Source organism: Macrobrachium nipponense, chromosome 32 (assembly GCF_015104395.2).
Source record: "Macrobrachium nipponense isolate FS-2020 chromosome 32, ASM1510439v2, whole genome shotgun sequence".
NCBI classification, from domain to species: Eukaryota; Metazoa; Arthropoda; class Malacostraca; order Decapoda; family Palaemonidae; genus Macrobrachium; species Macrobrachium nipponense.
The window spans coordinates 46,151,690-46,164,610 of record NC_061094.1 but is presented as its reverse complement, the minus strand read 5'-3'; the positions used below and the strand labels follow the sequence as shown (position 1 = coordinate 46,164,610).

Sequence of the window (12,921 nt, the reverse complement as noted above, 5' to 3'; positions counted from 1 at the left end):
TTCTTTTGGCCTAATGAGAAAAGATGTAGCAGAATTTGCTCGCATATGTCATGTATGTCAGGTATCTGGTAAACCTAACCAGGTAATACCAAAGGCACCTTTACAACCAATCTTGGTCCCTGATGAACCTTTCAGCAAGATTATAGATAACGTTGGACTTAAACAAAAACCAGTAATGGCCATCTCTCTTCGGAACATTTTTGCTAAAGACATTGCTGATGCTTTAATGCTTGTTTTCACGAATTTTGGTATCCCAAAGGAAATCCAAAGTGATAGAGGTTCAAATTTTACCAGTGACCTTTTTGCCAAGGTACTTAAAGAGCTAAATATTAAGCAAACCTTGTCTGCAGCCCATTACCCAGTCTCTCAGGGTGCCCTTGATCGTTGGCACTTTAGTTTCAAGAGTATGCTTAGCAAATTTTGTGTTGAAAGTTAACTTGAGTGGGACGAGTGCATTTATTTTTTATTTGCTATCTGGGAAGTAACCCATTGAGTCCCTTTGTTTTTCACCCTATGAGATGTTGTTTGGGAGACCAGTTAGAGGACCCCTTTCAGTAATAAAAGAGGAATGGTTAACACACCTGATTCTAACCAAACCATCCAACAATATATGGTTTAACTTAAAATCACTTTGAAGGAAGTTCGAACGTTGCTGGGGGAGAATTTAAGGGCTCAACAGTTACTAATGAAGCAGAACTATGATAAATTTAGTAATGTTAGAAAATTTAAGCCTAATGCCCTTGTGTTAGCATATCTCCGTTCCTGCTTCCCCTCTTAAATCAAAGTTTTGTAGGCCATATCCATTAGTAAAGAAATGTTAATTATAATTCTTATAAAAATAAGAACTACGGATCGTAGAAAACCCACTCGGATCATTCATGTAAATTTTATCACTCGAGGGAAACAAAGTGGTTCTGGTGAGACTGCTGTAAATCTTAATTTTAGGGTAGATATATCAATAATATAATTCACTGGAGGACCTTATCCCTTCCTCCATGCCACAAACCAATACCTTAGTTCTAAAAAGTTTGGATTTAATCTTGAGCCACCTCATTCCTTGGCAATCGCAAGACTTAAAATTATTTGGTCCTCCAAGTCTAATGATTTTCCCAGGAAAAGTGGTGCTTTGTTTCATGACATTGAGCTGGTTCCTGGTACAACACCCATTCGTCAACAGGCTTTTCGTGTGGGTCCTGGGAGGAAGAGCAAAATGGAGGAAGTAGAATACCTTCTTCGATATGGTCTAGCAAGACTCAGTAAATCGCTGTGGGCTTCACCTTGCGTCTTAGCTCCTAAGGAGGACGGTAGTTGTAGATTTTTTACAGATTATAGGAAGATTAATAATTTCACGATTAAAAGATTCTGACCCTTATCCACTCACTCATTGATGACTTAATAGATTCAGTAGGACAAGCTAAGTTTGTAACTGAAATGCTTCCTAAAGGGTTATTATCAGGTAGCTTAACTGAAAGGGCAAAGTTAATATCGGCTTTCATTACACCCTTTGGGATCTTCCAGTAATAAGTCATGAATTTTGGCCTTACCAACGCCCCTTCTACATTTCGGCGCCTTGTAAATTTCAACATACAGGACTTTGAAGGTGTTTATTGCTATCTTTATGATAAACTAGTCACTGGACAGACTTGGGGGGAACACATGCATAGGCTCAAAAGTTTCTTTCTGAGGTTAGAAGAGGCTGGGTTAACTATTAATCTTGAAAAATCTGTTTTCTCTAAAGCTACTGTTACTTGGGCCACATTGTTGGAAGGGGTAATGTTCGTCCGAAAACTGCCAACATAGAAGCTGTTTTAGAGTACCCTCTTACTACCACAAAGACTTTACAAAGATTTATAGGGTTAGCTTCATACTATCTGAGATTCTGAAAGAACTTTCCTTCAGAAGCTGCCCCTTTAACATCCTTGGGTCAATTTTATTTGGACTGAGGAATGTTAAGCCTCTTTAGAAGCTTTAAGCTTTTTGTGCAATAATCCTGTTCTCAAATCCCCTGGTTCTAACGATCCTTTTATCCTCCAAGTAGATGCTAGTGATACTGGCGCTGGAGATGTGCTACAGTCTCCAGATGGAATGCTTCACCCAGTCAGCTACACCTCAACTAAGTTTAAGCCTCGCCCAAAGCCTTACAGCACCATTGAGAAGGAGGAACTTAGTTCGGTACTCTCATTGCAGAAATAAGACTGCTACTTGCTAGGCGCTGCTGAGGTAGTGGTCTTCACTGACCAATCCCTTGACCTTTCTACACAAAGCTAAGTCTCGATCAAAGTTTACTCTTCTGGTCCATATCTCCATAAGTTTCCCCTGAAGATCCACCACATAAAAGGAACCAGTAACTTCATGGCGAATGCCTTATCGCAGTTTCCATCTTCAGCATGATTCCTCCATTTCAAGACTACAGTATCGTCCATCTCGTAATTTGCCTCTAGTTTTAACGAGCCAACTCTGTTAGGCTGGTCGTCTAGGGAGGTGTCTCCAATCTGCCAGATTGATACTGTATTTTTTTTTTTTATAAAGCTAGTATTATTTGATCTGGTAATACTGTACAGTGCATTTTACTGGATCTCTTGAGATCCCTTGAATAACATTTTAGTTACTCTGTTTCCAGAGTGCTTTTGAGCCTGTTTAAGTGCCCAATGCAGTAGCAGTCTTATTCTTCATATTGTAATTTATTAGTGTACTTTTATAAGTCTTCAATGAAAATTTGTTTAAGGTTATTTAATTTTGGTATTTGTTCGCTGCAGAAGTGTTTCAAGTGATTCCTTGTTTCATGCTGTAAGCTGGGTTAACCATAACTGTAAATCATTTTTATTATTAAATTGATTATATTAGCTTTAGTTTGAAATTAAACCTTAGTTTTCTGCGAAGTGTGAACCCTGGCCTAGACTGTGTGTGTCATAATTGATCACTAAGTTAAAACGAAAGTCTCTACCTCTCCCTTTTAATTGACCACCCAGTCTGTCCCTCCAAGCCAAATTCTCTCTCTCTCTCTCTCTCTCTCTCTTCTCTCTCTCATTAGACAACGAGCAGCCATAATCCAATCCATAACGTATGAATACAGGGATGTCACTATAAACTTTCCGGAGCTCTGAGTAACGACTCTTTCCCTGAAAGGCTGAAGACGTAAAATGTGTTTTATTACGTAAAGACTTTTAAGTGAAACTTGAAATTAACTTTAAATTAACTTATCTTTTATTGCTTTTACACTGGTAAACGAAAAACGCTTTCTCCCTCTGTTTCATGAAGACAACACAGGCGTTTTTTGATTGAATAGGTAAACGGGAGAGTGACTAAAGATTTTGTATTTGTGAATGAAGGTGGAAAAATTGACCTAAGATAGGGAGGTCATATTTCTGGTTTGATTTGATTAATAGTTTGTCAATATTTCTCTGCCTGTTGGTGCTTTTCTGTATTAGCAGGATTGCGCAAGTTATGTGAAACTCTAAGGTATTTATAGGGAACGCTTAGGACTGCCAAACTCTGGTTCATTAATTGTACAACGAGAACAATCGAGAGACTTTAGAAGTTCTGGCCAAATTCATATGCAGTGTACGGGACTATATAATTGGTTTAATATTGGCCAGAATTCTGGTTTCAATAAACAAGTAAATATTTTGATGTAATTCATGTACAAGCACCCTTATGCAAACAAAGCCTGGTTTCGTGATTTTTCGGTGTTTACATGAATGAATATTGTCCTCACTGTTGCGATGGAAAGAAGTGTTTCCTTGGGACATTGGCTACCAAGAATTCTAGAATTCGAGAATTCTTTCAGAACTTTGATACATTTTTATATAAGACTTAAAAATAAAAGCAGTACTTCAGAATTATTCAATAATTCATATATAAATTTGTGATGTATTTTTGGCGGTTTTGAATGCTTGGCACAGCAATAAAAGCATTTTCGGAAAGGTATATGCAATAGAACATTGGCTATACCGCTTGTAGTACACTTAACCGTGATATATAAATGACAAGCTAGCAAATTTTCTTGTCTTAATGTAGGAAAAGAAGACATATTTCCTATCTTATAATGACTATAATAAATATATTTAGCATTTAATGATTTAAAAGTCAGAGAGAATAACCTGTAAATGCAGTTGGGATAAAAAAAAAAGATAAAAAGGCTGGCTGGCAATTTGGCAGCAGAAACGTGGAATAGATGTAAACATTGACAATGGCCAATCATGGGTCAATTGGTGATATCATCTACCAATAGAACAGAGACAGCAACTTCAGTTTTTGTTTGGTGCAGAGGCCCTTAAGAAAATGGTATTTTTAGAATAGCCTACGTGTAGATTAACTACTATGAAATTCAGGGCTTTTGTAACAGGGTTTTTTGGATTTTGCTACTTATGAAAGCATCAGATGTAGCTGAAAGAAGACATATGTATATTTTACAACTACACACAAATTTTGTCAGCATTATCAGAAAGCTAAACCCGATAGTTTTAATTTTGATAGAGTAAAAATGATCTATGCCAGCCTACTCGGCGGGTCCGACTGGCCCGCCAGCCCCCGGGGACCTCGGCGGGCCCAGTGGCCCGCCCGCCCCGGGACCTCGGCGGGCCCAGTGGCCCGCCCGCCCCGGACCGGAGACCTCGGCGGGCCGACTGGGCCCGCCCCCCCGCCGGGGACCCGCATCGGCGGGGCCCATTGGCCCGCCCGAACCCGGAGACCTCGGCGGGCCGACTGGCCTGCCCGCCCCCCCGGGGACCTCGGCGGGCCCATTGGCCTTCCCTCCCTGGGACCTCTCGGCGGGCCCAGTGACCCGCCCGCCCCGGGGGACCTCGGCGGGCCGACTGGCCCGCCCGCCCGCCCGGGGACCTCGGCGGGCCGACTGCCCGCCCGCCCCGCGGGGACCTCGGCGGGCCGACTGGCCCGCCCTCCCCGGGGACTCTCAGCGGGCCGACTGGCCCGCCCTCCCCCTGGGGCCTCGGCGGGCCCAGGGCCCGCCCGCCCCAGGGGACCTCGGCGGGCCCCAGTGGCCCGCCCGCCCCGGGGACCTCGTGGGCCCAGAGGCCCGCCCGCCCCGGGGGACCTCGGCGGCCCCCGGGTAGAGGCCCGGCCTGCCCCGGGGCCTGGCGGGCCCAGAGGCCCACCCCGCCAGCCCTGGGGACCTCGGCGGGCCCAGAGGCCCGCCCCCGCCCCAGGGGACCTCGGCGGGGCCCAGTGGCCCGCCCGCCCCGGGGACCTTCGGCGGGCCCAGGGGACCTCGGCGGCCAGTGGCCCCTGGGCCCCGACCCACGGGGACCTTCGGCGGCCCCAGAGGCCCGCCCGCCCGACCTCGGCGGGCCCAGAGGCCCCGCCCGCCCCGGGGACCTCGGGGGCAGTGGCCCCGCCCCCGCCCCGGGAATCGGCGGGCCCGACTGGCCATGCCGGACCGGGAACCTCGGCGGGCCCAGTGGCCCGCCCCGCCCCACCGGGGACCTCGGCGGCCCAGTGGCCCGCCCGCCCCGGGGACCTCGGGCGGGCCGACTGGGCCCGCCCGCCAACCCCGACCTCGGCCCGGGCCGACTGGCCCGCCCGCCCACCGGGGAGGCCCTCGGCGGGCCGACGGCCCGCCCTCGCCCCGCGGGACCTCGGCGGCCCCGACTGGCCCACCCGCCCGCCCCGACCTCGGCGGGCGACTTGCCCGCCCCGCCCGCCGGGGACCTCAGTGGGCCCAGTGGCCCGCCCGCCACCCCGGGGACCTCGGCGGGCCCAGTGGCCCCCGCCCGCCCCGAGGGACCTCCGGCGGGCCCAGTGGCCCGCCCGCCCGGGACCTCGGCGGGCCCCAGTGGGCCCGCCCCGCCCCGGGACCTCGGCGGGCCCAGTGGCCCGCCCGCCCCGGGGGGACCTGGCTGGGCCCAGTTGGCGCCAGCCCCGGGGACCTCGTCGGGCAGCGGCCCGCCTGACCCCGGGGACCTTTGGCGGCCCAGAGGCCCGCCCGCCCCGGGGGACCCCTCGGCGGGCCCAGGTGGCGCGGACACGGCGGGCCCAGTGGCCCGCCCGCCCCCGGGGACCTCGGCGGGCCCATGGCCCCCCGCCCCCGGGGACCTCGTCGGGCCCAGAGGCCCGCCCTGCCCCGGGGACCTTGGCGGGCCCGAGGCCCGCCCCGCCCTGGGGACCTCGGCGGGGCCCAGAGGGCCCACGCCCGCCCGGGGAACCCTCGGCGGGCCCCTGGCCCCCGCCCGGGCCACCGAAAGGACCCGGCGGGCCCCGGGACGGGGACCTCGGCAGGCCCAGTGGCCCGCCCTCCGCCGGGGACCTCGGCGGGCCCAGAGGCCCCCCGCCCCGCCCGGGGACCTCGGGGCGGGTCCCAGAGGCCCCGCCACCGCCCCTGGGGACATCGGCGGGCCCAGTGGCCCGCCCCGCCCCGGGACCGGCGGGGCCGACTGGCCCGCCCAGACCCGGGGACCTTCGGCGGGCCCATTGCCCCTGGGCCCGCCCACCCGGGGACCTCGCGGGCCGACTGGCCCGCCCCACCGCCCCCGGGACCTCTGGGCGACTGGCCCCGCCCGCCCCGAGGGACCTCGGGCGGCCCGCGTCCCTGGCCCGCCCCGCCCGGGGGACCTCGGCGGGCCGACTGCCCCGGACCCGCCCCGGGGACCTCGTGGGGCCCCCAGTGGCCCTCCCGCCCCCGTGGGGGACCTCGGCGGGCCCAGTGGCCCAGCCCGCCCCGAGGACCTCGGCGGGCCCAGTGCGGGCCCGGCCCCAAAGGGGACCCTCGCGGGCCCAGTGGCCCCCCGCCCGGGGGACCTCGGGGCGGCCCAGTGGGCCCCCCGCCCGACCGGGGGACCTCGTCTGGGCCCAGAGGCCCGCCCGCCCCGGGGACCTCGGCGGGTCCAGAGGCCCCGCCCGCCCCGGGGACCTCGGCGGGCCAGAGGCCCCGCCCCGCCCAACCCAGGGACCTCGCGGGGGGCCCAGAGGGCCCCGCCCGCCCCGGGGACCCTCGCGGCCCCGAGGCCCAGCCCGCCCCGGGGACCTCGGCGGGCCCCAAGAGGCCCGCCCGCCCCTGGGGACCTCGGCGGGCCCAGTGGCCCGCCCGCGGGACCTCGGCGGGGCTGTGGCCCGCCCAGCCCCGGGACCCTCGGCGGGGGCCAACCGGGGACCTCGGCAAGGGGCCCAGTGGCCCGCCCGCCCCCGGGGACCTCGGGCAGGCCCCAGAGGCCCCCGCCCGCCCCACCCTGGGGACGGTGGGCCCAGTGGGCCCGCCCGCCCAGGGGACCTGGCGGGCCACGGGGACTCGGCAGGCCCAGTGGCCCCCGCCCGGGCCCCGACCTCGGCGGGCCCAAGGCCCGCAACCGCCCCGGGGGGGGGACCTCGGCGGGCCCGAGGCCCGCCCGCCCCCCGGGGACCTCGCCCGGGCCCAGTGGCCCCGTTTCCCTGCCCGGTACCGTCGGCGGGCCGACTGGCCTGCCCGTACCGGGGACCCTCGGCGGGCCCAGTGGCCCGGCCCGCCCCACCCAGGCGGGCCCAGTGGCCCGCCCCGCCCCGGGGGACCTCGGCGGACCACTGGCCCCGGGGGGCCCGCCCAGGGGACCTCGGCGGGCCCAGGGGCCCCGCCCGCCCCAGGGACCTCGGCGGGCCCGACTGGGCCCGCCCGCCCCGGGGACCCTCGGCGGGGCCGACCCGCCCGCCCACCGCCCCGGGGACCTCAGCGCCCAGTGGCCCGCCCGCCCCGGGGACCTCGGCGGGCCCAGTGGCCCGCCCGCCCCGGGGAACCCCTCGGGGCGGGCCGACTCCCGCCCCCCGCCCCGGGGACCTCGGGCGGGCCCAGTGGCCCAGCCCCCGGGGACCTCGGCGGGCCCCCAGTGGCCCGCCCCGCCCCGGGGACCGGCGGGCCCAGTGGCCCGCCCCCAGCCCCGGGGACCCTCGCGGGCCCCGACTGGCCCGGCCCGGGCCCCGCCTTTGGCGGGCCGACTGGCCCTGCCCCGACCGGGGACCTCGGCGGGCCCCGACTGGCCCCCCGCCCCGTGGGGCCTCGGCGGGGCCCAGGCCCGCCGCGGGGACCTCGGCGGGCCCAGAGGCCCCTCCCGCCCCGGGGACCTCGGCGGGCCCAGAGGCCCCGCCCGCCCCGGGGCCGGGACCTCGGGGGCAGAGGGCCCGCCCGCCCCAGGGGACCTCGGCGGGCCCAGTTGGCCCGCCCGCCCCGGGGACCTCGGCGGGCCCCAGGGGACCTCGGCCCAGGCCCAGTGGGGGCCCCGGGGGTGGGGGGTGGGGGGGGGGTTTGGGACCTCGGCGGGGGCCCAGGGAGGGGGGGCCCCCACCGTTACCTCCCCGGGGGGGACAAGGGCCCAGTGGCCCCGCCCGCCCACCCCGCCCCGGGCCCCACCTCTCGGGCGGCCAGCCCGCCCGAACCCCGGGGACCCTCGCGGGGGCCCCCCCCCCCCCCAGTGCCCGCCCGCCTCTTAGTTCCGGGGCCCAGAGGCCGGCCCGCCCCGGGGGACCTCGGCGGGCCACGGGGACCTCGGCAGGCCCAGTGGCCCGCCCGGGCCCCGGGGGACCTCGGCGGGCCCCCCCAGTGGCCCGCCCTCCCCGGGACCTCGGCGGGGGCCCAGAGGCCCCCCGCCCTCCCCGGGGACCTCGGCGGGCCCAGTGCCCGCCCCGCCCCTGGGACCTCGCGGTGCCGACTGTCCTGCCCGTACCGGGGACCTCGCGGGCCCAGTGGCCCGCCCGCCCCTGGACCTCGGCGGGCCCAGTGGCCCGCCCCGCCCCGGGGGTACCTCGGCGGGCCGACTGGCCCGCCCAGCCCCGCCCCGGACCTCGGCGGGCCCAGAGGCCCGCCCGCCCAATCCCCGCGACCTCGGCGGCCCCGACTGGCCCGCCCGCCCGCCCCGGGGACCTCGGCGGGCCGACTTGCCCGCCCGCCCCGGGGACCTCGGCGGGTGATGGCCCGCCCGGCCCCACCGCCTCCGGCGGGCCCAGTGGCCCGCCCCCCCGGCGGACCTCGCGGGGCCCAGACTGGCCCGCCCCGGGGCCCACCCGGGCCCGGGCCCGCCCGCCCCGGGGCCCCACCTCGGCGGGCCCAAAAGCCCGCCCCGGGGACTCGCGGGGCCCAGTGGCCCGCCGCCCCGGGGACCTCCTCGGCGGTCCAGTGGCCCGCCCGCCCCGGGGACCTCGGCGGGCCCTACTGTGGCGCCGCCCCAGGGCCGGGACCTGCGCCCAGTGGCCCGCCCGGGCCCACGGGGACCTCGGCGCCGACCCGGCCCGCCTCCCCAGGCCCCGCCCGGGCCCGGGGACCGGCCCGCCCGGGGACCCCGGGGACTCGCGGGCCAGTGGCCCGCCCGCCCCGGGGAGGCCCGCCCTGGCCCACCGGATCTCGGCGAGGGCCCGGTGGCCCGCCGCCCCGGGGCCCCCCCCCACTCGGCGGGCCAGTGCCCGCCCCTCGGACCTCGGCCGCCCCAGTGGCCCGCCCGCCCCCCGCCCCGGGGGACTCGGCAGCCCGCCCGCCCCGGGGGACCTCGGCGGGCCCAGTGGCCCGCCCGCCCCGGGGACCTCGGCGGGCCCAGTGGCCCGCCCGCCCGGCTGGACCTGGCGGGCCCAGTGGCCCGCCCGCCCCGGGGACCTCGGCGGGGCCCCAGTGGCCCGCCCGCCCGGGGACCTCGGCGGGCCCAGTGGCCCGCCGGGGATCTCGGCGGGCCTCCTGGCCCGCCCGCCCCGGGGATCTCGGCGGGCCTCCTGGCCCGCCCGCCCCGGGGATCTCGGCGTGCCTCCTGGCCCGCCGCCCCGATCGCGTGCCTCCAGGCCCTCTGCCCCGATCTCGGCTGCCTCCTGGCCCGCCCGCCCCGGGGATCTCGGCTTGCCTCCTGCCCGCCCCGGGGATCTCGCGTTGCCTCCTGGACCCGCCCCGGGGATCTCGGCGTGCCTCCTGGCCCGCCTCTGCCCGGGGATCTCGGCGTGCCTCCTGGTCCGCCCGCCGCCCCGGGGATCTCGGCGTGCCTCCTGGCCCGCCCGCGGCCTCGGGGATCTCGCGTGCCTCCTGGCCCGCCCGCCCCGGGGATCTCGGCGTGCCTCCTGCCCGCCCGCCCGCCCTGGGGATCTCGGCGTGCCTCCTGGCCCGCCCGCCCGGGACCTCGGCTCGTGCCTCCTCCCGCCCGCCCCGACCCGCCGGCCCTGGGGACCTCGGCGTGCCTACTGGCCCGCCCGCCCTGGGATCTCGGCGGGCCTCCTGGCTCGCCCGCCCTGGGCGGTCGGCGGGCCGTGCCGCCCGCCCCGGGGACTTCTCGGCGGGCCCAGTGGCCCGCCCGCCCCGGGGACCTCGGCGGGCCCAGTGGCCCGCCCGCGGGGACCTCGGCGGGCCCATTGGCGGCCCGCCCCGACCGGGGACTCGGCGTGCCCAGTGGCCCGCCGCCCTGGGATCTCGGCGGGCCGACTGGCCCTCGCCCCGGGGACCTCGGCGGGCCCGACTGGCCCGCCCACGCCCCGGGGAACATCGCGGGCCCAGTGGCCCGCCCTCCCCGGGGACCTCGGCGGGCCCAGTGGCCCGCCCGCCCCGGGGACCTCGCGGGCCGACTGGGCCGCCCCGGGCCCCGGGGAACTCGGCGGGCCGACTGGCCCGCCCGCCCCGGGGAACTCGCGGGACCTCAGCGGCCGACTGGCCCGCCCGCCCGGGGACCTCGGCGGGCCCAGTGGCCCGCCCTCCCCGGGGACCTCGGCGGGCCGACTGTCCCGCCGCCCTCCCCCGCCCCGGGGATCTCGGCAGGCCGACTGTACCCGCCCGCCCCGGGGACATCGGCGGGTCCAGTGGCCCGCAGCCCCGGGGCCCCGGGGACCTCGGCTGGCCGACTGGCCCGCGCGCCCCGGCACCTCGGCGGCCGACTGGCCCGCCCGCCCCCGGGGACCTCGGCGGCCCAGTGGCCCGCCCGCCCCCGGGGACCTCGGCGGGCCCAGTGGCCCGCCCGCCCCGGGGACCTCGGCGGGCCCAGTGGCCCGCCCGCCCCGGGGATCTCGGCGGGCCCAGTGGCCCGCCCGCCCCCGGGGACCTCGGCGGGCCCAGTGGCCCGCCCGCCCCGGGGACCCTCGGCGGGCCCAGTGGCCCGCTCGCCCGGGGCGGGGACCTCGGCGGGCCCAGTGGCCCGCCGCCCGCCCCGGGGACCTCGGCGGGCCCAGTGGCCCGCCCGCCCGGGGATCTCGGCGGCCCAGTGGCCCGCCCGCCCGGGGATCTCGCGGGCCCTCCTGGCCCGCCCGCCCCGGGTATCTCGGCGGGCCTCCTGGGCCGCCCGCCCCGGGGATCTCGGCGGGCCTCCTGGCCCGCCCGCCCCGGGGATCTCGGCGTGCCTCCTGGCCCGCCCGCCCCGGGGATCTCGGCGTGCCTCCTGCCCGCCCGCCCCGGGGATCTCGGCGTGCCTCCTGGCCCGCCCGCCCCCCCGGGGATCTCGGCGTGCCTCCTGCCCGCCCGCCCCGGGGATCTCGGCGTGCCTCCTGGCCCGCCCCGCCCCGGGGGATCTCGGCTTGCCTCCTGTCCCGCCCGCCCCGGGGATCTCGGCGTGCCTCCTGGCCCGCCCGCCCCGGGGATCTCGGCGTGCCTCCTGGCCCGCCCGCCACGGGGATCTCGGCGTGCCTCCTGGCCTGCCCGCCCCGGGGATCTCGGTGTGCCTCCTGGCCCGCCCGCCCTGGGGATCTCGGCGTGCCTCCTCGCCCTCCCGCCCCGGGGATCTTGGCGTGCCTCCTGGCCCGCCCGCCCCGGGGACCTCGGCGTGCCTCCTGGCCCGCCCGCCCTGGGGACCTCGGCGTGCCTACTGGCCCGCCCGCCCCGGGGATCTCGGCGGGCCTCCTGGCTCGCCCGCCCCTGGGCGGTTCGGCGGGCTTTGCCCGCCGTCCCTGCAGATACTTACCCTTTGCTTAGTCTTAGAACCAGAATATGCCACTGAATCCTTGCAAATCTCCTCAGGCTTCTCTCATTCCTTTCTTCCTTCTTTTGGCACTCCAACGAATCTTCTCTGAATCCTTTGCTCCTTCTCCTGGGACTCCACCAATCTTCCCTCAATTCTCTGCTCCTTTTCCTGCCACTCCAGAAATCCACTCATTTTCCTCAACCTTTCTGCAATCCCTCCATCTTCCTGTGCCCTTCAGGAATCAATAAAACTCTTAAGAAAACATTTTCACTTTTTTATTTTCCTCCAGCTTTCTTTTCCTTCAACATTTAACAAAGCAAACTTATTATACATAAACATCAAACTATTCATACACTAAACTTCAAAACTTTCATCAATTAGTAACCTTTAGTTTTCTCAAAGCTAAAAGAAACTATTGCGGATGACTCCTAAGATCCAAACTAAAATTAATTTTAACACATCGATTTATGAAAGAAGTCCTTTAAACTCCAGTGAAACTCGAATTTTTATGTATGTAACAAGTATTACTCTCAAGAATTATTGTGTAAATGAAAATTGCCATCTTTCTAAATAACCTTTATTTATTTCAATTAAAAAAAATTTCCATACAACAAACATTCTCTCATTTTCCAAATATGATCCGTCTTCGTGAGTCCACCTTAGACTGGATCGTGCTATTCCTTGAAGCTGGGCACCTGCTCCGGCACTTTCCAATTGTCCTTCGTCAGGCATCTGTAATTCCCCTTCAATTTCTTCCGCTTGCAAATCAATTTCTCCTTCGCTTCTCTCCTCTGTCGGACCTCATCTCCCCGCTGCTCCTTCAGTTCGGCCTGGGCACCAGTCTTCCTCTCCACCGGATTGATTGCCGACCATTTCCTTCTTCAAAAAAGGCATGTCAGCTCGTTCCTCTTCAGCTACGCAACCTTATCTTCATGCTAGAGTCCACCCTTTTCCTTCGTCATGTCTTCCACTTCATTCTGCAGACGTCTTTTCTGCCGGATTCGCGCTTTTCGCTCGCATCCTTTTCTTCCTGGATGAACCTCGCTATCCGCGCCGCTTCTGCGGTCTTCACCTGCAGCTCTTTCTCCTT

The 12,921-nt window shown here is 64.7% G+C and overlaps 1 protein-coding gene across 1 annotated transcript; it reads left to right on the top strand.

Annotated features, from left to right (window-relative positions):
- Positions 1-4,483: 4,483 nt before the first annotated feature.
- Positions 4,484-11,867, top strand: LOC135207422 (collagen alpha-5(IV) chain-like). The gene is made up of 2 exons (XM_064239147.1): positions 4,484-10,881; positions 10,994-11,867. Exons 1-2 carry the CDS (start codon positions 4,484-4,486, stop codon positions 11,865-11,867), a joined length of 7,272 nt encoding a protein of 2,423 aa, XP_064095217.1.
- The last annotated feature ends 1,054 nt before the right edge of the window (positions 11,868-12,921 follow it).